Raw genomic sequence first — 23,536 nt, forward strand, 5'->3', positions numbered from 1 at the left:
CTCTATGGCGATGGGAAAGAGCTCTCCTGTCAACATAATTAAACTACCTCAAACAAGCGGCGCTAGCTACATTGGCGGAAGAGCATTTCTACCCAACACAGCGTTATCCACACAGGCGCTTCTGTCGGGGTAACTTATGTAGCTCAGGGTGTGGTTTTATTCACACCCATGAGTGACATCAGTTATACTGACAAAAGTGCTAGTGTAGACATGGCCTTAGAGAGAGAGAAAATGTACTTCTCTCTTTCAGGGGAAGCTGCTTCTCAATCACTCAGCTGTTTTCTGTGCTATGAAAAATGGAATAATTTAGAGCAAGTTTTCAAAAGCAGATATTAATCCCAGTGTTCCAAGTATAACAAGAAACTGGCCCCAACAGAAAGAGACCAAGATTGCGAGTGATTTTTCTCTCACTTCGGTGCAAATCTTTTATTTATCATTTAATACACCATCCATTCATACACCTGTGGTACAAATTCTAGGAACCAGCCACAAAGCATTAAAGCACAACATACCTACTATTCCTTAGACATTTGCATTTTTAACTCTATTATTTAATCTCCAACCAGACAAAATGTCTCAGCAGTCACAATACTAACAAACTTAACAATACTAAAAAAAAAAAAAAAAGAGAGAGAGAGAGAGAACTAACTGGATTAGCTGTTCTGTAAAAATGCAGATGTCTATTAACCACACTTCCAGGGAAAAGAAAAGCCAAAAAAAAAAAAAAAAGGTTCACTTAGAGGGAACGTGGAATCTTTGGGTTTAAAAAAATTACTTACACAGAAAATCTGGCCTTCTTGAGATTTCTGTAAGGGATCATGTAAACTCATTTCAGATATTAAAATCTAAGCCTATAGGCCCATTGCTATGTAGAGATCGACAGCAGGCATGTGTGGGAGATGCGTCTTCTCTGGCATTTGTTACAGTTTGCAGCGCAGCAGCTTGAGCTGTTACCAGATCTGACAAACTTACTGAAGTACCTGCAGTGCTGTACAAGGGTGCAGGGAAAATACTCCCAACACCAACTGCCTGTATTTATAAAAGGGCTTTCAGGGCTAGGAAATTTTCCAACCAGTAATTACAGTGACTCCCAAACAGAGCTATACCATCGAACCATGAATGTGGTTTAATTCAAATGACCTACCAGTAAATGCAGTAACAGGAAGTTTATATGGTAGGGAACACAAAACACAAAGACAATGCTATTTGTTCAATAGTTCTCCTTGAGGCAAGAAAACTTGTTAACTTTGAAAGCCCTAGCAAAATGCCACACTGGTTTGGAAACCACCTACTTGGCATATGACCACATTTAGTTTTTTTGTACGCTACCATTTCATCAATCTCATCAGTTCTGCCTTAAGCATTTTGCATTTCTTTTCCAATCTTGTAGCTGAGGATTTTGTTCCAGTCAATCTTGGTGCGAGTGACGGGCAGCTGCCGACGCAAGGCTTTGAACGTGGTGTCGGACATAGTCTGATAGTTTTCACTGATTGCCGTCTGCAAGAGCAACCACATTGAAAGTGTTTGTCTAAACTACAGCAGGAGGATGGATGCTTTCAAAACGCATTACTCAGTATTAAAGCCAGACATGCTACTTACCAACTAGCTGATAAAGCAAATTTAGCAGGGGAGTGTGTGTATGTTGAGAAAGGGTCTCTCTTGCCTTCTCCTTCCCAAGTGAATTTATTTGCAAAAGGCCTTCTGGTAAGGCCCCTTCTTACACACAGAACAAGCATTGCATGGGAAGCTGTAGCAGACCTTTCCTTAGCAAAGGCTCTTAGTCACAGGGAGGTGGAGAGGAGAGTTCAGGCTCCCTGGCCTTTCTGCTGAGCTTGCCAACAGCTGTACGCAGTGTGGAATTGGAATTAGTGACTTTGCACCTTCCGGGCCCCACTGGTTTTCTTGTTAATATCCTTTAAAGGGACTTGCCCTACTGCTGACTTTATTTCATTTGTTTTTTAAACACTTATATAAGCCCCATAACTGTGCCTGGTGGCTTACAGATAAACTACTGTCCCTGCTCCAAAGAATTTACAATCAAAATCAGATAAACTGACTATGAAACTAGAAAAAGAAGGTAGAGAAGAAAGGACAAGGGGTGGAACAAAACTAGAGCATTAATCTCATGTTCTGATTGTTTGTAAATAGAGGGAAGTATATTTTAAAATATTCATGAAAGTAAACAAGCCTAATGGAATCACAGGGATCCCTGCTAAATTCTCTTACCTGATACTCATTTTCCGCATGTTCTATGATTTTAATAAATTCCTTGGCTGTTTGGACGTCATTCTACAGAGTAAGAGGAACAAAATTTACTTTCAAGTTCAATCAAAAGGCTGAATATAAAAATGTATTAAATGGGTTTCCTTCTAGAATGAAATTCTGTAACTACTTAGCTCATCAGCGATTAGGGAAAGACAAAGCGGACAGTTTCAGGCCTACATCGGGCCAGTGCCCATTAGCAACTGTGCTGCTGCTCGGCAGGGAACAGACGTAAGTGAAGCTGACATTAAACACACTATCCAGTACAAAGTGAAAGACAGGGCTGCCCTCTAGTGAGCAAAAGTGAACTGGGCGTTCTTGATACAGAACAGACTTGTGAGCAGATACTACTGCCCCCCTTTTGTCGGTACAAAACTGTTACCTTCTCTTCAGCACTGGGGAGAGGGCACTCAAGCACTTGTTGCAACTACATTTGCCTGGCCTTGGTGCTGAAGGATCAAGATTTTTCAGAAACATGCTGCTGTATTTGGGTTCAAATTCTCCCTTTTCCTCCCACAGGGAAGAGAAGGCAACTGGTTTCCCCCATGGCATACGTGACCCCTACTCTAAATGTGAAGAGCATACAACTAACACCCTGCAGCATGCCTCTCGCTACAGTCTTTAGTCTACAAGCAGTGTAAGAAGCTGGGTTTCCCACAGGCCACTGCATGTGTTGCTGCTGCATTGACTGGTCAGCCTATAATTTGATCAAAAGCCTTTACAGTAAGTGACACAAGGGAGGGGAAGGGATAGCTCAGTGGTTTGAGCATTGGCCTGCTAAACCCAGGGTTGTGAGTTCAATCCTTGAGGGGGCCATTAGGGACCTGGGGCAAAAATCTGTCTAGGGATTGGTCCTGCTTTGAGCAGGGAGTTGGACTAGATGACCTCCTGAGATCCCTTCCAACCCTGATATTCAATGAAGAGTAGAGTCATATTAAAGAGCAAAGCTGCCCTTGGGGACATAAACCAACACAAAAGAGCTGCTGAAATGTTGTAAATTCTCCATACTCACTGAAACCGTTAGAGAGTCTTGGATATCTTTATGGCTAACTAGCTGCACGTTGCCATCTTCATAGTAATGAACCTGCACAAAGAAAGAACAAGCCCGGTTTATAATTAACATTATATTGTGGTAATACCTCGAGCCAGACCCCCATTATGCTAGGCGCTGTCCACAGACACGGCCAAAGACCAGGAGAAACGCACAACACTGTTGTGACAGTTTTCTCAGCCTGCAGTGGAGACTAAGGCTGGCTGGATTTTCCAAGGGATTTTATTCTCAGCCAGGACCTTTCAATATTACGCTAATGTAGTAAACACTCATGACAGCTGGGATGAGAGCAGGCAATAAAGGGTTCACAGGACAACTTGTAGGCTCACTCCTGGTTAGCAGGGACCAGGAGTGAAGTGCAGAGCTTGGATGCACATGGTAATACAATCCACTAACACTAAACCATCGGGCCAGACTTTAGCTATTATAACTTTCAAAGGATTACATTTCTTTAGTATTTTCAACAGCCGACGCACAAGTCAGCAGTCATGGCGTGTCCTAGTTTAAAATGGCATCTTTGTGGACCCCCCTAAGGGTTTCTTTTCTGAGTCAAACCCATAAGAACTTCTGGAGAAGCAGCGATGCAACCGAGGCGATTGTTGCTGAGCGGTGTAACTAACCTGGATCTTTAGGACTGCAACCACCTGAGCTGCAGGGGGCGTGATGGTAAATTTCCACTCTGATCGCCAACGGCCATTCCTAAAAAGAACCAAAGCACAGACGGACTGGGAAAGAGCCCCGTGGGCTCGTCTTCCAGCACCCTGTGACCACATTCAAAGGCCTCACCTGGCACCTCAGTCCATTGGTGCAGAGCAGTTCAAGGCAATGATGCATCAGTACAGCTTGGGCTCTGAAACAATGAGGGCTACAGCTCCCTGGCTTCACTAGTGTCTCCTTCACTGGCTGGTTCATGGAGCAGCACAGGGGCCTCTCTCAGAGCAATTTCATCCGCCAGAAGCACAAGCTATCGGGAAGTGGGCAAGACCGGAAGCAGAGGACCTGTTCTGGATCAGCCTACTGCTTGGAAGCAGGCACGGAAAGGAAGAACTTGTGCTCAAAGGGCTAGAAAAGGCAGGAGCACTGTAGGAGCAGGATTTTATAATTGCACTATGAGACTTAATGTATGATTTGATTTCGTCCTGCCAACCACCCTTTTTGAAAAGCAGAAAGGAATGACCCTCTGGGACTATGGGATTCTGTTTCCCATATACATTACAAATTGGGCCCTTTTAGTTCTTTGTTTTAAGGCTTAGTTAGTAAGAGACACGATCCTGTATTGTGTCTGTGTTAAGTAGATTAGAGATACGCTGAAGGTCTGGGCGGCTTCAATGTGAATTGTTTTGGTTATAAAATTTAGCAAGGTTTAATTTACAATGTCTTTTCGCTCGATATAAAAAACTGCTGTTTGTATTCTCAAAGGTCTCTGTCAAAGACTGTTTGTGTGAATGAGGAATGCATGCATCAGGAAAAGATAAGGTGTGAAGGCCACTGTTAACCAGATGGTCAAAAAGGAGGAGCGAAGACACTTATCGAGACTTATTGACGCCAGAGAACCATCAACACGCATCCATGATTGAGGAAGGGCAGATTGATGACCCTGAGGTTGAGGCTGGCACCCCTACAGACAACTGAGTAAATCAAATCCGGGACAGGATGACCCTCTCAGAGGTGTTTTAGAATGTTAACATCAAAAGATAACACCAATTAAGGAGTAACCTGTCATAAACTGACACAGCAAAATCCATAGATTTCAACGGAGAAAAAGGACTATAAGAACAGGGTGCTTTGCCATGGGGCTTTGGGTTAGTCTTGCCACTACTCCAGGAGCATCGGATCGCGACTGACAGAGCCCGGCTCCCTCTGCGACCAATCTGGCTGGCCACTAGATTGATCCAGACTCTGGACTGGTAATTATAAACATCGACTGGCGGGACTGTGTGCATGGTGTGTGTGTGTGTGTGTGTGTGTGACGTAAAAGCATATGCTATCTGCTGTATTCTCCATAAATGTAGCATGTTGCCTTCTCTCCTATAAAAGATCTTGTGTGCTTTGTTTAAGCATAACAGCACGAACACTTGAAAATATTCTTACCAGAAGTTTTTGGGCTGAAACTGGTGGCTCTCAATACAGGCAATAATTGTCTGCTGTCCATCTATAGTCTTGCCGTAAACCTGAATTCATAAAGAAATGAAAAATAAGCATCACCGTGCCAAGTGTGTATTCCACCAGCTTTGAGTTCCTAATCCAGGAACACTAGATGGAGCTTCAATATCCTGCTATACCACAGCGCTGAGCGAGAGCAGACAGTGCACATACACCATTAGCTACCTTGTCTACGCACACACACATTACTTCCCTTTCCTGGTCAGCTTGGCCCTGGAGAGGGCTGCAAGGTGCATTCGTGCATATTTACCCACAGGTGATTGCGGTAAACAAACATTTTGCCACTGCTTTACACGATATGACTGCGCACACAAAATCTCTGCACCCTCTTGTCTTTGCTGTACAAGAATTAGGACCTACAAGACAGACACTCATGCGAGCCCAAAATACAGTACAAAGTCTCCCTATGGGGCTAACAGACATGGGGCAAAGAACCATCAATGAAATAAGGTAGGTACTTAACAGTACAAAAGCCATTGGGATAGTGATCTTTCACATATGCCCTCAGCGCACTGTCACAGGCATCTCTCCATGGCTTTAGAGCTGCTTCTGTGTCCTCAGGGTGGGGATCACTCGCTTCTTTCCTTAAATGATCAAACTTAAAGGAAAGTTTGTTTCTTGGGTCCAAAAATCTGCCATTGCCCAGGTCACCGTGTTCTGTAATTAAGACCTGAAAAATAAAGCGAAAGATCGAAGCGCTTTCTTATGCTGATTTAAATGTCACATTGCTCTTCTGGGGCTCTTGAGTGCAAGTTTGCTAGATTTCACCACAAGGCGTTATTTGTTTCAGATGAAACCTTATGATCTGAAGTGCCCTCTCCTTTGCAAGGACATTAATGTTTCTATGGTTCACTTAATGATTTGGGGTTTGCTGTGAGGTCCTTGGACAAACTTTCCCTCTCACCAAAGATGGCTGCATTCAGTGATGTTGTGTATAAAAAGCTTACAACGTTTTTTGGGATCCTTTTACGAAATACAAACATCAATTATTCTGCTTCTGTAAAACTATAATAGGATAACTCAAGCCCCATTTCTTTCTCCTTCCTAGAGGGAAGGGTGGGTGTACCTCAGGGTTCCATCATTTTCCTCTCTCTTCTTCCTTCCATAAGCCTGTATGTTGCAGCAACTCCTCCTCTGATCAAGGAGGAAGAGTAGATGTGGCTACTTCACTATGTATCAGGTTTAGGCTGGGGTGAATGGTCTTGAACAGCACAACAGGGCATTCCCTGCCCCACCGGGAGATCAGTCATCTCAAGAACCAGACCAAGCAGAAGAGCCAAACCTCTTTCTCACAGGTTTTACAGCTTCTGTCACATCTGCTTCTATCGGCAGCCTAGTATTGCTATATTTCCCATGCCTGCACCACTTGACCGAGCCCTCTGGCACAAGTGGACACTGGGATGCAGTTCCTGTATCAGTATTGAGCTCAGAGACCAGAGGCAGCCAAGCCTGCTTTCAGTCTCCAACAGGGCCCACTTTCTTCCTCAGAAAAACGGAAATTAATTGTACCCTTTGTGAAACTTCAGTCTGTAAGTATCAAGAGGCAAAAAAATTCCCAGACCATCTTTTGGAGGCAAACGGGAAGTTCTTTAGTTTGTGTTTTTATACAGGAGAAGGGAATGCAGGAAGGCTGAAATGATATAATGGGAGAGCCAATGTATTTGGAATAATTGGATAAGGAGGGGTTTGGTCTAGATGGAAATGGAAAAAACATATGCTATTTTTTAAGAGCCTGATGCTGAAACCAATGGGAGCTGGGAGTATGCAGAATCTGAGAGCTGCTAAACAGCCCTAAAAGAAAAACATTCTTTGCTCACTCTGCCTCAGGCAAGACTTCCGCTGGCTTTAGCAGGGAGTTGTGCCCAAGGAAGGAGTACGGCATTAGCCCCATTTAGTTAGTAACAGAGAGCATGGTCACAAGGAAACATTCAGTCTGAGGCTTTTCTGTAAGGAGAGAAGTTTGCTAAGTACTGAGTGCAAAGAAAAATGTCAGGTGATCAGAAGATCATATTTTCAACCTAACCAGAACTTCCCATCCAGATCGTTATGGAAGGACATCGTAATACCTGCAGTGATGGATACCAATCTGAAAACCTGCAAAGACAGGCAGCAAAACTTTGTCTTACCTGATCATCATACCCCTCGATCTTCACGGGAGTGAACTGATCCATGTTATACTGGGCAAATGCACTGTTAATAATTGAAAAGAAAAAAGGTAAGCTTTAACTGTAGAATCTTTATTATTTATATTTTCACTGAGGGACTAATGAATACAAATCCCAGTACAGAGAAAATGTCCATGTTTAATACGTTCATAGACAGTGCTCTTGGGAATATATTTTGGTGTGATATCTAAGGTATGAATTGACCTGGGGTAAATGACTGGTTTCCTGTGATGGGAGCAACATGAATATTTTGAGATCTTTGGTTTAGAGCAACCAACTATCACTAAGGCCTGGTTTACACTACAAACGCCCATCGGTCTAACCACGTCGCTCAGGGGTGTGAAAAATCCACACCCTGAGCAACGTAGTTTTACCAACCTAGCCCCTGGTGTAGACAGCGCTAGGTTGACAGGAGAGCTTCTCCCATCAACATAGCTACCACGTCTTCACTAAAGCACTACAGCGACACAGCTGCAGCACTGTACATGTACCAAGCCCTCCTTCCAGCTTGCCTGGGGGACAAGACAGACTGGCGTGCCCACGGGGACTGTCTGTGACTCCATGGTACGACTGTTTTTGTGCTTCAGGAGTTCACACTTGTTACTGGGTTGGTGAAAGCTAATTATAGAACATACAACTAGTTGGAGTCTTATCTCTGCTTCTTGATATCTGCCCGCCCTGAGGATGGCATTCACGATCATGAACCACTCCAGAGAGCATGACAGGTACCAGTCCTCTGATGGTTTGAACAAAGGTGAATCATTATTGATCACAGTTCACATCATTATGTCATTAGACTGAAAAACACACACTTACACACTTCCTTAAAATGTTCTGAAACCTGTTTTAAATAATACTTACTGTGCTGCCCCTTCCCTGAGAAGATTGTCATTGTTAAGCAGTAACCGGACATCTAGAGAAAAGAAAGTGTTCAGGCAGATTATCAAATGTCTGTCTTTGCACACTAAAACTGAAACGGAAACAGAGGCTCAACAAACACATTACAGTGGCTGTAAATCATTTTACTAAACACTGTGTGGTTGTATAATGGAACTAAATTCTTCCCTCCTTGCTGTCTGTGTGATGATTCTGATTAAAGGCTAGTAGAGCATAACCATGCTAGGCAGAGGGGCTATACTCCTGTCATTACAAGTAACTATCACTATAGTGGATTGAGCACTGGACTGGAACTCGGGAGACCTGAATTCTATTCCTGGCTCTTCTATTGGCCTGCTGTGGGCAAGCCACTTACCTCCATGCCTCAGTCTCCGCATCTGTAAAATGGGGATGATGATGCTTTGTAAAGTTCTTTGAGATCTACTGATGAAACTCTACATAATATTAGTAGTAGTAGTAGTAGCAGAATAAGAATTAATCATTTTCCATTATACTCTCCATTTTCATACAATCACAGCTTTCTGAAACATGTACCTTTGGGGCTGTAATTTTCTTTCTTGGTCACTGTTCAAAACAACTTTTTTTTTATCATTAAGTTAAAGAATTTCTTTAGCCACTTTTGAGTTATGGTAGAATTAAAGTAAACCAAAAACCCTTCTGGCTCTAACAAAATTCCAGTCACATCATCGTTGGACAGTGAAAATGGCTCCTGTGGTGTTTTCTGATGATGGAGTCCAAAATATATTACATAAATGGAAAGCTAGTTACTATTATGTCTCCATAACATAAGCTTCAGAGTACCTGATGATATCCCTTTACAATTAGATTTTACATTTGTCTGGTAAAAGCCAGTTTAGAATATGTACCAAAGCAGCAAGGTGAAATGGCATCCAGACAAAGGATTTTGCATTCATATAAATGGCTTCAAACAGTTCAGCTCAAGCCTGAAAGGTACTAAGGAAACACAATAGAACAACATCCATGTGACATGCACACATAAACAACGATCACACAAAGATTTACGTTAATCTAGGATCCTAGGCCGTGACTCCAAAAATGGCGGATTTGGGTGCCTCAATTTTGAGGTGTTTAAGTTGGGACACTTTAACAGGGTCTGATTTTCAGAAAGTGCTGTGTATCCAGCCTCTTGTCAGATGTCATAAGGCAGTATTTAAAATCATTAGCCACTTCTGAAAAATCTTGGCCTTAAAAAGTATTGCCCCTCTGCCAACCCTATTTTGTGAGGTACCTTAAATATTTTCTTTCTGATAATAGCTGAAACCTGGAAAATCCTATAAACTATTTAATTTTCTGTTATTTACTCACCATTAAACACTTCATTAAATTCTCCTGGTGGTGCATGAGTGATGAATTTTGCAGCTATACGCACCTGCAGTTAAGCAAAACAGTCATTAGACTAAATTCAATAAACAGTGCACGTTTTTTGTTTTGGTACCAACAAACTGCAACATATTTCCACCAACATAGCTCACTAGCAGAACGGAGTGTTACAGTTCTAGATAGTGCTACTATTTATGGACAGATTTAGGCACAAATTTTCAAAAGCGTCCTTTAGTTAAGCTTGACAGAATCGGATTTTTTTTTTTAAATAATTTCGATGGATAATATTGATGTTTATGTTTAAGTATTTTTAAAAATTTTATCCCGGTAAATTTTCACAGCTGCACAAAATTATAGGTTTTATGCATTCATTTTGATGGTCATAAATTTAGATTTTCACAATTGTAGGAAATTATGAGGGGGTCAGGCAATTATTATTTAGTGACAGATGTTGAAAGTCAAAGTTAAAGCTTTCTAACAGTTAAAATACAAACTGTCAATATCATATGCCAAAATACACGGTAAATACCCTTAAATCAAACTCTAACGTTCCCAAATAGCATTTTTCTTACTTTGCCCATCTGTACATTTTGATGATCAATGGAAATAGTGCGCGTGCGCGCATGTGTGTGTGTGTGTGTAATGAAATTGTGCGCTTCCAGTTCTGGGGACCCAACTTGAGACTTCGGGCCCGATTTTTCAGAGTATCTGAGCACCCACAACTCTAACTGAAGTCAATGGAAGCTGCAGATGCTCAACACCTCTGACAAATCAATCGCTAGGACTCCCAAGATGGTCACCCACAATTTGTGAACACTTGAAAACGTGGACTTTGCTTTGGAAACACCCTTTTTGATCACAAACATCACCTTAGACACCAAACTGCTCAGCCTGCACAAGGGCGCACACAATTAGCCAACATTCTCCCTTTTAAAAAAATCTAACAGTCTTCTTGTGACCTAACAAAATACCACTGAGTTTCCCTGCTTGGAACTACCTGGAGGTCCATATGTCAATTACGGACAGAGTGAGTTACCAAAGTCCTGCTACTAGATGACAGCCTACTGGATAACTGTGTAGCTAAGAGGTGTAATATTCACTGAGAGAGGGGAGGGTTGCCTGTGATGTAATTGCATTGCTGCTGATGACTGGTAGGAGGAGATGCCACTGACCACCAGGAAACAAGCAGCATGTGATAGCTGAGAGAGGAGATCCCTTCCAAGAAGGAAGGCAAATACCCTTTCCCCACCAAGTACCATGGGACTAGAAATTTGCATAAAGATGTAATCCTGCCTACTTTAAACACAATTAGTTATGCTTTACAGGCTTCAAAGAGAAAGTAATTGAAGTTATAAGAACTCATGGAAGAAAGTGTAAAGATACAAAGTGAGAAAGCCAGGAGTGATGGAAACGTACAAAGTACAAAAGTGGACAGTGAGGGAAAGTTACAAAATGAAATTGAGATGTCAGCAGAGGGAGACCCTGCCTCAGAAACAAGCCTCCAGATTTAAACAAGTGATTTCTCTTGCATCTGCTGTTGTGCGATTCTGGTGAATCCCACCACCCTGAGGTGGGGGCACATCTGCCAACACTGCCTGGCTTTGTGATGCATGTCCTCCAGAGCAAACAAGTGTCCACAATGTAGAAAAAAAATGGGAAGACCTCACAGAGGTCAAAGTTATTCTCCAGCTGGCAATTGAAACATTATTTCCTGAACACGTTGTAAAGAGACTACGGCTATGGCTACACTGGTGCTTTACAGCGCTGCAACTTTCTCGCTCGGGTGTGAAAACCCTCCCCCCGGAGCACAGCAAGTTACAGCGCTGTAAAGCACCAGTGTAAACAGTGCCCCAGCGCTGTAAGCTAATCCCCTCGTGGAGGTGGAGTACCTGCAGCGCTGGGAGAGCTCTCTCCCAGCGCTGGCACGCGACCACACTCGCACTTCAAAGCGCTGCCGCAGGAGCGCTCCCGCGGCAGCGCTTTGAAGTTTCGAGTGTAGCCACGGCTTTGGCCTGATTAAGCAGATCAGTGATACAACCCTTGGCCTTAAGGCTTTTCACAAACATTGGAAGGATCAGAGAGTTAGTCAGCAGTGAGGCCAGGCACTTATCTCTAAGTTTTTGACCTGTTTAGCTACTGTGGCAGTCTGATCAGGACTCTCTTGTTCTTGCAATCTAGAGAGCAGGAGCCACAGTTAAACCTTTTTACTGGCGCTAAAGCATCTCCAAATACTTAAATAAAAGCAGCCACAAAACCTTTGGGAATACAAAGCAGCAAACCCTAAGCCAACATTATTTCTGCTGCGTGCATTGAACACCTCTTCAAAATTCAGGATATCGTGTATGTATACTACTTTGATTACACAGGTACATCTCTATCGTTCATCCACACAACATGACCTGTGCAAGAAGACCATGGAGTGAATATGGTCAGGAAACTTTTAGACCTAAGCCCTCCTATTTGGAAACAAGGGAGAAAATTTCTATTTAAGCTCATCTAAGCCTATCAATTAGTTGCTGAGTTTGCACAGAGTTGACTAGGGATTCACTACTGGACACCATGGTTTATCATTATCAGGGATCCTAGCAATCCATTTGCTATGGAAAAATGTGGAATTTGCATTTTTACAGTGAATCTTTTGTGAAAAAATAAAAATGTATACAGTGAAACCCCATTTATCCGAGCCTCCATAATCCAGCTCTTTGTATTAACCAAACCACCAGCTGCCCAATGCTGATAGCTCTTGCAGTCAGCCCCTGGTGGCTGGGGCGTGGGCGGTCAGCCCCTGGGCAGCTGGTAGTTCGGTTAATAAGGAAAGCCAGATAATGGAGGCTCGGATAAATGGGGTTCTACTGTATATCACTAAAACATTGATACCTATATATATTGTGGCTAGGGAACTAGTTCAGTGTTTCATTTTAACCATGGAAAAACATGGATTTTTGTGAGGTTTTTTTAATCGGATAATTTTTTTTCCCCCAATCACGGAAAGTTAAGCTCCCTGATCATTAGTAATGCCACGTTACTCTCTTTCCTGGAATTACTGTTCATTTGGAGACTCCGGTTAAGGAAAAACCTGAGAACAATTCCACATAGAATGTAGAACCATTTCTGGCATGTGTCAATAAAGGGACTTGGTGCCATTCTGTGACACATTGTTAATTCGTTTGTCTAGAACTGTATATTTCACTCATAGTTGTACTGTGGGCCTATCATTAAGCTTCACACTGTAGTGAAAAAATTAAGGCATCTGGAATCAGAAGCACTATGATAAAGATCTGAGCAGGCTGATGTCAGAAGAAAGTAATACCTGAGATTTCCTGAACTCTGAAGTGGGAAAGGAAAATCAAAACCACCAGTGAGTTCTAAAATGTATTAAATGCTAGTGTGTTGTATCATTTGAATTCACATGGTACTAAGGCAAATTTGTTTGTCTAAACAACAGGTTTCCTAATTCCAATCTAGGCTTTATGGTTTGCACAGTACCTGAGGCAATATAATGTTACTGGACAGGACTCTGGAGGCAAATAGACTCAGCCCCACAATTACACTGCTCCCTTTGAGGCTTACATATAAAACATACCACTTTTTTCCACTTAGTTTTACAGTTATTCATAGCTTTCGATTATGGCAAAAGCTGGCTAAGGCTTTCTTGCTGGATAAGGCATTACATTCATTGTCTTCAGCTGATACAGCAAGTATTGTTTTAAATTTGTCCTGTAAAGGCCATTTTGAACAACAAACCAGAGTAGTACAAATATCAAATTAATCATTCAATCAATTAATCTGCAGGAGCAGAGTTGAGAGGCCAACCCCCTTTAAAAACATTTTTCTGGCGTCTAGCTTGTAATTCCACATCCTTCAAAGGGATTTAAAATATTTCACTGACAGAGGAGGCATTGCCATGCTTTCTGGGTGCTTTCCCATCCTACCAGGATCACCTCCATCTTAGCTGGACTAAGCTTGAGCAAGGTGCCAGTATCACCGATACCTGAAAAGCAAAAACTATTTATACTTATTTATTTTAAAAATTATGCTTGAGTGCAACTGACAAAAGAATAAAAAGTCATAAACACGGGCATGAAGCGGGATGGAATGTCTGCCCACCTTTTCAGTCTGGGGACACGTCTTCACTAGCAACGTTAAAATGCTGCCGCGGCCGTGCTTTAACGTGGCTGTGTAGTTGCGGCATCAGCTTATAAAAACCCACCTCCACGAGGGGCGTGGCTCCCAGCGCTGGTGCGCTATCTACACTGGCACTTTCCAGCGCTGAAACTTGCTGCACTCAGGGGGGTGTTTTTTTCACACCCCCGAGCAAGACAGTTGCAGCGCTGTAAAGTGCCAATGCAGACAAGCCCTTAGTTTCCTTCTGCTTTTTGCGGAAACATGCCAGACATTTAAATTGCTAAAATGTGTTTTTTCCATTGCTTAATAAAATTCCACTAGCTAAGTAACTCTCATTCTAGTTAGAGTATCTAATAGCCATATAACTTCTGCAAATGTGTAACAGAAAGCGTTAGACTATCCTCAACTGTGATCAGGATTACGGGATAGTAACTAATATGGACATTGCTGTTCCACAGTTTGCCCTGTAGACTTTACTGTGAGTCCTACCCTACGTGGCTGATGTGTGTGCTTTTCTTAGAAAGTACAAGCATAAGCATAAACATAAGACATGTCACTCTGGAAATGTTAAAGCATTACTACAACTGCTGTACTCAGAGTACACACACAACTTCATCTAACTGATGCCAAGATCCATTTCAATTGGAAGGATCAAGGCAGAGGATATAGTCCCCCTACTCCAGTTCCCCAACTGGACACAGTCACTCTTCCAACTGAGCTCCTAAAATGGCAGCTGGATAAAAGGCCATTAAAAAATAATTATGCAGTGTCTATATTTATGCAACATCTTGGTAATTAGATAAATGATATGGCTGGTCATTAATGCAGCTGCACAACTGCATTGTACTTGGGATCCTGATAAAGTGGGGCCTTATTATAGTTAGGAAGACATAACCACCTCTCTTTTGGTATTTTATCCCACCTTAGACCCAAATTCTGCCCTGCACCTAAAATAGTTTGCTTCCTAAAAGGCTAAGTCCAGGACTCAAACCCTGAATAAACCACAACTCCTACCTACACTTCAATCTGTAAGTAACTTCTCCCACTTTAGTAGGATTGGTGAAGTTAAATAGACAAGACAGTGATTGACAAATCTACATTTAGGACAAGTGCCATTAAAACAGCAGCCATGAGCAAAACACACTGCGAAGGCATGTAATCATTTTTATAAAGTGTAACTTTATCCTCTCCCTCCCCTCCCTTTGATCAGGAGCAATTAAAAAAAAATGGAAAAGATCATTACTCCACACAACTGAAAACAACAATGTCTACCCATGAAATGGAAGAAGCAGACTTTGTATGTGGTAAAGAAATTAATCCTCTATATCAAGCTTCCGCACTGTTGTCACTTTGGAGTCTCTTCGCCTTTGGGTGTCAGCACACTGATAGCATGTTCATCTGCAGAAGTATGAAACTAACACTATTTCTGCAAAACTGACCTACTTCCTGGCTCATCATTACCATTTCAGGTATCTCTGCAGAGTGCTAGCAGAAACTAACTTCCTCTTTCTAAAATGGGGAAAGCGTCAAGTAGTGAAGTCAGCTGACCACATTTTTTTTTTTAAATGGAAGCAGAAAAAGAGGGTGACGGTACACAGAATTCATAAGAAGCCAGAGCTATATACATTCAAAAAGTCTTGAATATACAGCATACGCTTCAATTATCCAACATTTACTTATGACTATGAGGGACAACGAATAGATACTTATAGATGTGACAAATCAGATTAGTTCATTTTGCTTGGTCTCTCAGTGATGTGCACTGATTTTTTTTTAAATCAGAGCAGTTAAAGCTAAGCATTTAAAAAGAGAAAGTGTATGCAAAACAAACAATGCCCTAGATTTGTCAGCAAAGTGATTGCAAGGTTGTCTATTGGTTAGAACAGAAGACTATGAGCTCAGAGTTCTATTCCCAGTGATGCCACAGGCAACTTGTTTAATCTCTGTCTCAGTTCCCTTCTGATTCCAACATTTTTAAAATTGGGGAAACACCTACTGAAAGGGGTAAAAGATTGCTTAATTTATTTTGTTAAAATCTTCAGCTGAAATTCAATATTGAACTATAAAGTATAAATAGCTGAAAATGGTATAGAATTTACTCAAAAGGAGGAAATATACAATCTTATGGTTAGAATTTATACTATACAATATTGAGCAAACTATCCTAACTAAAGGACTATTGGTCCTGTGGCTACACGGCTACTCTTTGTCGTTTTTTACAGATCCAGACTAACATGGTTACCCCTCTGATAAAGGGCTATGGGTTATTCTGATTTAAGTCTCTCTCAATTTCTCTTGTTGAAGCTGTCCCATTTTGTATATCTAATTAAACATTCATTAGCCCACAGACAGAATGAGTGACTCTATAAATCAGTAGTTAGGACACTCACCTGATAAGGGGAAATCCTGGTTCAAATCCTCTCTCATCAGGCAGAGGCGGGATAACTGAACCAGGGTTTCCTCATCCCACCTGAAAACCCTAACCACTGGGCTAAAGGTATTAAAGGAGGTGATCACTCCTTCATTCATTTTGTGTAGAATTCAGCATGCTCTAAGTTTGCTTAGAAGGCCCAATCTAGTGAGCACAATAGACAGGGCAACACCTGACTCGGTTTTTGATCACACTGGGGCTTAGGTATGAGACAGTGGTGCACATGTCAAAAAGCTGCAACTTAAGCACCTTAGAAACTTTTACAGCAAAAATTTAAGTGCCTACACAGTTAGGCAGCAGCTGAGTGGGGGCTCTGTAAAACACAGCAGAGCCTACATTTTTATTATTTTTTTTGTAGATAGAGGCCTCTGTTCCTTTGCCTAGTTTGTTCCTTTCTTTTGTTGCAAAGGGTCACTAACATCATTGATTTAGGAAGAGGCCTGGACTAAAGAAAGCCACAGAAACAGATGGCCAGAATCACCACAAACACCAGGTATCACTTATTGGGTGTTTAGCTTAAAAACTGCTGTTTGCAAATGGAGAAAACTGTTAGAAATTAGCCTTAGAATTGTTCAGAAGAAAGCATATTTTATCCCATACTACTACTAAGACTAACATAGTACTTGCACTCAAAGCTATGAGAAGATAAATAATGCAAAGTACCAAAATATCAGAATTTAAAATACCAGTGTTTAGTTAAGTAAAGTAGGTCTCTATTTTTAGTATCAACATTCAGCAGGCAATTCTAGCTTCCAAGTGAGAGGAAAGCCAGGGTAGTACATAAATGAATCTATGAAGCAGATCCTTATTATGAGCTGAAGCTGGTCAGAAAATTTCAAAAGAATATTGGAGGGGGTGGGGGTGGAAAGGAAATGAAGAAAAATTACTGGGAAGAAAAAAAGTGTAAAATGAACCTTCCCAATGGCAGTTTAAAACACTGAAACAAAATTGTGTGTGTGTTTGTGAAGAGATCTGGTGATCTCATTCCATCTTTCTTGTATCTACCCTTTGTGCCGCTTCTTGCGTATGAAACCAAAGTTTAATCAATGAGAACTCCTATTGCTAGCAGAAGTTAGGGTTACCATACGTCCTCTTTTTCCCGGACATGTCCGGCTTTTCGGCAGTCAAACCCCCGTCCGGGGGGAATTGCCAAAAAGCGGAACATGTCCGGGAAAATGGCGGCTCTGTTTAAGAGCCCGGCTGCCTGAACGCTACCGGCTTCGGGCAGCCCCGTGCCTGGAGACCCTGCGCCGCCGGAGCCCGGGAGGGGAAGTGCCCGGCTGGGGGCGCAGGGTCTGGAGGCACGGGGCTGCCCGAAGCCGGTAGCGCTCGGGCAGCCCGGCTCTTAAATAGAGCCGCGGGGACTGGAGCCTCCAGCCGCCGGGGCTGTGTGTAACTGACACAGTGTCAGTTACACAGAGCCCCAGCCGCTGGAGGCTCTGTTTAAGAGCCGGGCTGCCCGAGCGCTACCGGCTTCGGGCAGCCCCATGCCTGGAGACCCTGCGCCCCCAGCCGGGCACTTCCCCTCCCGGGCTCCGGCGGCGCAGGGTCTCCAGGCACGGGGCTGCCCGAAGCCGGTAGCTCTCGGGCAGCCCGGCTCTGTGTAACTGACACTGTGTCAGTTACACACAGCCCCGGCGGCTGGAGGCTCCAGTCCCGGCGGCTCTATTTAAGAGCCGGGCTGCCCGAGCGCTACCGGCTTCGGGCAGCCCCGTGCCTCCGGACCCTGTGCCGCCGGAGCCCGGGAGGGGAAGTGCCCAGCTGGGGGTGCAGGGTCTGGAGGCACGGGGCTGCCCGAAGCCGGTAGCGCTCGGGCAGCCCGGCTCTTAAATAGAGCCCCCGGGACTGGAGCCTCCAGCCGCCGGGGCTGTGTGTAACTGACACAGTGTCAGTTACACAGAGCCCCAGCCGCTGGAGGCTCTGTTTAAGAGCCGGGCTGCCCGAGCGCTACCGGCTTCGGGCAGCCCCGTGCCTGGAGACCCTGCGCCGCCGGAGCCCGGGAGGGGAAGTGCCCGGCTGGGGGCGCAGGGTCTGGAGGCACGGGGCTGCCCGAAGCCGGTAGCGCTTGGGCAGCCCAGCTCTTAAACAGAGCGGGGGCGGCTGGAGCCTCCAGCCCCCGGGGCTCTGTGTAACTGACCCAGTGTCAGTTACACAGAGCCAAAGAGGAGAAAAGCCTCCAGCCCCCGGGGCTCTGTGTAACTGACACAGGGTCAGTTACACAGAGCCCCAGCCGCTGGAGGCTCTGTTTAAGAACCAGGCTGCCCGAGAGCTACTGGCTTCGGGCAGCCCCCTTGCCTCCGGACCCTGCGCCCCCAGCCGGGCACTTCCCCTCCCGGGCTCCGGCGGCGCAGGGTCCGGAGGCACGGGGGCTGCCCAAAGCCGGTAGCGCTGGGGCAGCTCGGCTCTTAAACAGAGCCTAAGAGGAGCAGAGCCTCCAGCTGCGGGGGCTCTGCTCCTCTTCGGCTCTGTGTAACTTATACAGTGTAAGTTACGCAGAGCCGCCGGAGCCCCGGAGGGGAAGTGCCCGGCTGGGGGCACAGGGTCCGGAGGCATGGGGGCTGCCCAAAGCCCGAGCGCTACCGGCTTCACGGTTTGCTGGGCAGCCTCCAGACCCTGCGCCCCCGGCTGGGCACTTCCCCTCCCGGGCACCAGCTGCGCTGGGGAAGCGCCGGCTGGGGGCGCAGGGTCTGGGGGCTGCCCGGGAAACCGTGATGCTGGTAGCACTGGGGCAGCCCTTTCCCCCTGGCTGGGAGTGGGAGGGAGGAGGGGGCGGAGTTAGGGTGGGGGAAGGGGCGGAGTTGGGGCGGGGCTAGGGGTGGGGAAAGGGGCGGGGCCATGGCCCATGGAGGGTCCTCTTTTTTTATTTATGAGATATGGTAACCCTAGCAGAAGTAGATTAAGGAACTGACACACCCTGACTGACCAGATCTAGAAAAAAACTGAGAACAAGACAGCGTCTTTTATACACTGTAGTAGCAAGCAGGCCATGCTCTGTCTGCCTACACAGTGTGCTGGCAAATTCATGTTCCTGAACATGTCCCAGACTACAGCCATATACTCTCAGGTTATGCAGCTAAATTATGGTTGTAATTTGTTAAGTGTTCTGAATTTTCAGTGTGTTCTTTTCATAGGGGGCTATCCGAAGAGGATTTAGAAAAACTTCAACTAAAGATAAAGGCAAAATGAAAGTTTTAGACTAATTAGGATTGACAATATAGATGTAATCAGTGTATTTGCTTTGTAGGAGAGGCCCTGTCTGCTGTGTTGACACTAAATAGTTCAATGACTTTTCATAGGAGATGAGGCTTGTCACAAGTCTTCCTCCAACTTGTGTGCTAGCTGACTGCTGACTTCCAACCTGAGGTTGGTACATTCAGCAGTGGTGCAGGAGTTGAGACTTACTAGAAAAGGACAAGACATCAACAAGAAAATGGACATTTACAGGGTTTTTTTTTCCCCCCACAATCAGTGAAAAAGATACTTGAAAGAGCATTTGCACAAAAACCTTAGAAGGAAACAATCATCACAAGGAACTGACTGCTCCTCTCCTGGCTCTCCATTAATGACTGTCTCGGTCTTCCTCCCAATGGCAACTGGAAACAGTCCAGATTAACTGTGCTATTCCCACAGCAAGAGCAATTCCCATCCCATGTCTGTGAAGTAATATGTGGAGAGAAAGGCCACCATTCCCCCCACTATTAGAGACACAAAAAGGACATACTAAAAGAGGAAGGAGGTACTACCACCTCCTAGGCACCTTCTCCTCTGAAATGAGCAAGGAGGAGGAGGGAGAATTCTATCAGGAAGGGGATATAGTTATAGGGGGTGTGTGCACATGCCATACTGAATCAAAATTAGTATAAGGGGTTTTCACCCTCTCATGGGGGTGTGACTATCTTCCTTTTTGGAGGCAAGATGATACACTGGGGGCTCTCTTCCCTATAGGGTAACAGTTCACATAGGTCCTTGTCCCTCCTCTATGGGGCACCAGGAAGATATTGGGGGGAGGGCAGCAGAGGGGGATATTGTGGGTCTTGTCCCTCGCTAGAGAGGGATGTGGGGGTATTGGAGGGGGTCTCTCCCCTCGGAATAGGGGAGTAGTGTCAGGGGGTCTCTTCCCTGGACGTGGGAGGTACTGGGAGAAGTTTCTCCCTCGCTATAGGGGCAGGGGGCTGCTTGGGGGTCTCCTCCTGCCGTAGCGCGGGGCCGAGACCCTGTCCGCCTAGGGGATGGGGACAGCAGGGGGCGCTACGCGGTAAGCTCGGGGGAGGCAAGAAACCCTGCCCCTACCTTCTCCTCGTCCGACACCCGATCCTCGAAGTCAGCCATTTTGGGTCCTTTGGCTGGGCCCCGCCCCGCCGGCCACCCCGTGCAAAGCACGCCGGGAACTGACAGCAGGGGATGGGGCGGGGCAGCAGGCAACCGCCCATCCGGAAGTGCCGGGCCGGAAGTGCTGCCGGCGCCATCTTGATTGTGGGCAATCGTGGGCCCCGGTAGTTCTCACTGACGCTAATAGGCGCCATCTCGGTCTTGGGCAGTGGCTCAACCCCGCCCTCTACCCCTGGTGCAATGACCTCGGTGCGTGGCGCGTCCGCACTGTTGGGTGCGGCGGCTCTTAAAGCCCCAGCTCCTGGAGGCAGGGGAAGGGCATTAGGGGAGGTTTTGCGCTCCTGGCTGCAAAGGGGAAGGTGGGAACGTGACTGAATCATTGAATGCATTGGCAGCCACCGGAAAGCAAATGAAAAGGCACCACAACTGCTTTCTAATCTCACGAGTTTTGCTTGCTTGGGGTTGGCGTGTACTGCGTGGAGAGGCCCCACGCACGCCAGAGGGGTGGGTCCTAGGCCTGACACTGACACAGCCAAGCCTCATCCTCGGGCAGTAGGGGACCACAGTCCTTTAGTATTGGGTACCCCTTAAATCTCTAGTCTGGGACATACACCCCAAAATCCCCAGAGCAGGGCATGCACCCCCAGTGCTGTGTGTACCCCCAAATGGTTAGTGTGGGCGGTGTGCCTCAAATCTCCAGAGCAGGGCATGCACCCCCAGTGCTGTGTGTACCCCCAAATGGTTAGTGTGGGCGGTGTGCCTCAAATCTCCAGAGCAGGGCATGCACCCCCAGTGCTGTGTGTACCCCCAAATGGTTAGTGTGGGCGGTGTGCCTCAAATCTCCAGAGCAGGGCATGCACCCCCAGTGCTGTGTGTACCCCCAAATGGTTAGTGTGGGCTGTGTGCCTCGAATCTCCAGAGCAGGGCATGCACCCCCGGTGCTGTGCATCCCCAATGAGTGTAGGACACGCACCCACAATCCCAGAGCAGGGCTTGCACCCCCAGTAATGTGTGCACCCAAGTCCCCAGAACGTGCTAGGCAGCCGACCCCCCCCCCCCCCCCCCGGCGCAGCGCAGCGCGCGGACCCCCCAGAGCGCAGGGCGCGCGCAGCCCAGTCCGTTTGCGGCGGGGACGCCCCCGCGCGCGCGGCCGAGTGGTGCGCTCCGGCCCAGGCGGTGCGGCGCGGCCATGGCGGACAGCGGCAGCGGGGAGGCGGCTCCGGCCGCGCAGCCTCAGGGTTCGCCCGGCGCCCCCGGGCGGTGGGAGCGGCTGAGGCGGCGGGGGGCCGGGCTGGCCGCCGTGCCCTGGGCTCGGGCGCTGGGGCTGCTGGCGGCGCTCGGGCTCCTCTACTGGCTGCGGGTCCCGCTCCGGCTCCGGGACAACCTGGCGGCCGGTGAGAGGCGGGGCGGGGGTTCCCCCGGGCTGGGGGGGCGGGGGTGTGAGGGGGCTGGGGGAACACGTTGGGGGGAGGGGCGGGGGTTCCCCCGGGCTGGGGCGGCGGGGGTGTGAGGGGGCTGGGGGAACACGTTGGGGGGAGGGGCGGGGGTTCCCCCGGGCTGGGGGGGCGGATCTGGGGGAACACGTTGGGGGGAGGGTTCCCCCGGGCTGGGGGGGCGGGTCTGGGGGAACACGTTGGGGGGAGGGTTCCCCCGGGCTGGGGGGGCGGGTCTGGGGGAACACGTTGGGGGGAGGGGGGAGGGTTCCCCCGGGCTGGGGGGGCGGGTCTGGGGGAACACGTTGGGGGGAGGGTTCCCCCGGGATGGGGGGGCGGGTCTGGGGGAACACGTTGGGGGGAGGGGGGAGGGTTCCCCTGGGCTGGGGGGGCGGATCTGGGGGAACACGTTGGGGGGAGGGGGGAGGGTTCCCCCGGGCTGGGGGGGCGGGTCTGGGGGAACACGTTGGGGGGGACGAGGGTTCCCCTGGGCTGGGGGATGGGCTCCCTGGGGTGGGGTAGGCAGGAGGGTATATTACCTGTAGGTAGTTGCTTTTGGTTTCTGACCCCTTTGCCCAATCTCCCATGGGCCCAGTGGAGGTTTCTGAGGCGTCACCCGTCATGAGAAATGTCATTAATTCCAAATAAAAGTACTGTAAGTTTTCAAGTCGTGTCAGCCCCAGATTCCTCTCGGTTTGCCCCTCCTGAACCTGACTGCTGAGGCTCCCTGATAGTTGCCATGGTTTTACAGTCACATTGATGGTTTTTTACCCCCCACCCCCCTTGTTGATATGTGAAAGATCCTCCCCCAAGTAGTGACACTGATTGCATTTACAAAACTGTCATATGCACACAGTAAACAAACAGGGTGGGTGGGGAAGAAATATTCTTTTCTTCTGATCTTGTCAAAATCTAGAAATAATTGGGATTTGTTCTTTGTTTTGTTGGTGTTCATTGTAAATAAACCAGCTGCAGCAGACTGTCAAGTGCAGCCCAGAAAAATGGAGCAGGAAGCTACCCTTGCTTTTCTGGATAGTCCTATCATTAAAGCACAGGATAGACCATCAATTCTTCAGGGTTTTAGGCCTGGTTGTTAATTACATGTGGGCACTACTGGAAACAAAAACACTGCTAGTTTCATGTGCTCTGTATGTTGGGTTGGGCATGATATTTTCGAGGACACCAACCCTTCTGTTTAAAAATGTCTTTACCTGTTACTAGGGCCCTACCAAATTCACCCTCCATTTTGGTCAATTTCACAGTCCTAGGATTTTTAAATCGTAAATTTCATGATTTCAGCTATTTAATTCTGAAATTTCACAGTGTTGTAATTGTAGGG

The 23,536-nt window shown here is 46.5% G+C and overlaps 2 protein-coding genes across 4 annotated transcripts in view; one reads left to right on the top strand and one right to left on the bottom strand.

Moving 5' to 3' along the window:
- Nucleotides 1-396: 396 nt before the first annotated feature.
- On the bottom strand, nucleotides 397-22,835 carry CAPZA1 (capping actin protein of muscle Z-line subunit alpha 1). Of its 2 annotated transcripts, none has more exons than XM_054027284.1 (10): nucleotides 22,737-22,835; nucleotides 9,865-9,928; nucleotides 8,503-8,554; nucleotides 7,603-7,666; nucleotides 5,940-6,146; nucleotides 5,405-5,484; nucleotides 3,934-4,012; nucleotides 3,275-3,346; nucleotides 2,227-2,289; nucleotides 397-1,497 (listed from the first exon to the last, which is right to left on the bottom strand). In XM_054027284.1, exons 1-10 carry the CDS (start codon nucleotides 22,830-22,832, stop codon nucleotides 1,357-1,359), a joined length of 918 nt encoding a protein of 305 aa, XP_053883259.1. In that variant the 5' UTR covers nucleotides 22,833-22,835; the 3' UTR covers nucleotides 397-1,356. The 2 variants fall into 2 exon arrangements, with proteins under 2 accessions (XP_053883259.1, XP_053883260.1); XM_054027285.1 differs by lacking the exon at nucleotides 22,737-22,835 and adding an exon at nucleotides 20,726-20,806.
- Nucleotides 21,950-23,536, top strand: part of ST7L (suppression of tumorigenicity 7 like) — a 40,949-nt gene continuing 39,362 nt past the window's right edge. Inside the window, exon 1 of one of the 2 annotated variants that reach the window (XM_054027281.1) lies at nucleotides 21,950-22,158. In XM_054027281.1, the coding sequence (XP_053883256.1) occupies nucleotides 21,954-22,158 (205 nt within the window). In that variant the 5' untranslated portion in view covers nucleotides 21,950-21,953. The remainder of the gene's footprint in view (nucleotides 22,159-23,536) is intronic. The other variant, XM_054027282.1, reaches the window with a different exon arrangement.

The sequence above is a fragment of the Malaclemys terrapin genome, chromosome 4, assembly GCF_027887155.1.
Source record: "Malaclemys terrapin pileata isolate rMalTer1 chromosome 4, rMalTer1.hap1, whole genome shotgun sequence".
NCBI classification, from domain to species: Eukaryota; Metazoa; Chordata; order Testudines; family Emydidae; genus Malaclemys; species Malaclemys terrapin.

Bases quoted from the DNA above. Each gene is read 5' to 3' on its own strand.
- CAPZA1 (XM_054027284.1), bottom strand. From the start codon at position 22,832: ATGACATTTCTCATGACGGGTGACGCCTCAGAAACCTCCACTGGGCCC. The intron at 6,147-7,602 runs GTAAGACAAAGT...TTTATTTTTCAG, and splicing joins TCGAGGGGTATGATGATCAG to GTCTTAATTACAGAACACGG. The intron at 5,485-5,939 runs GTTAAGTACCTA...TTATGAATTCAG, and splicing joins ATCCCAATGGCTTTTGTACT to GTTTACGGCAAGACTATAGA.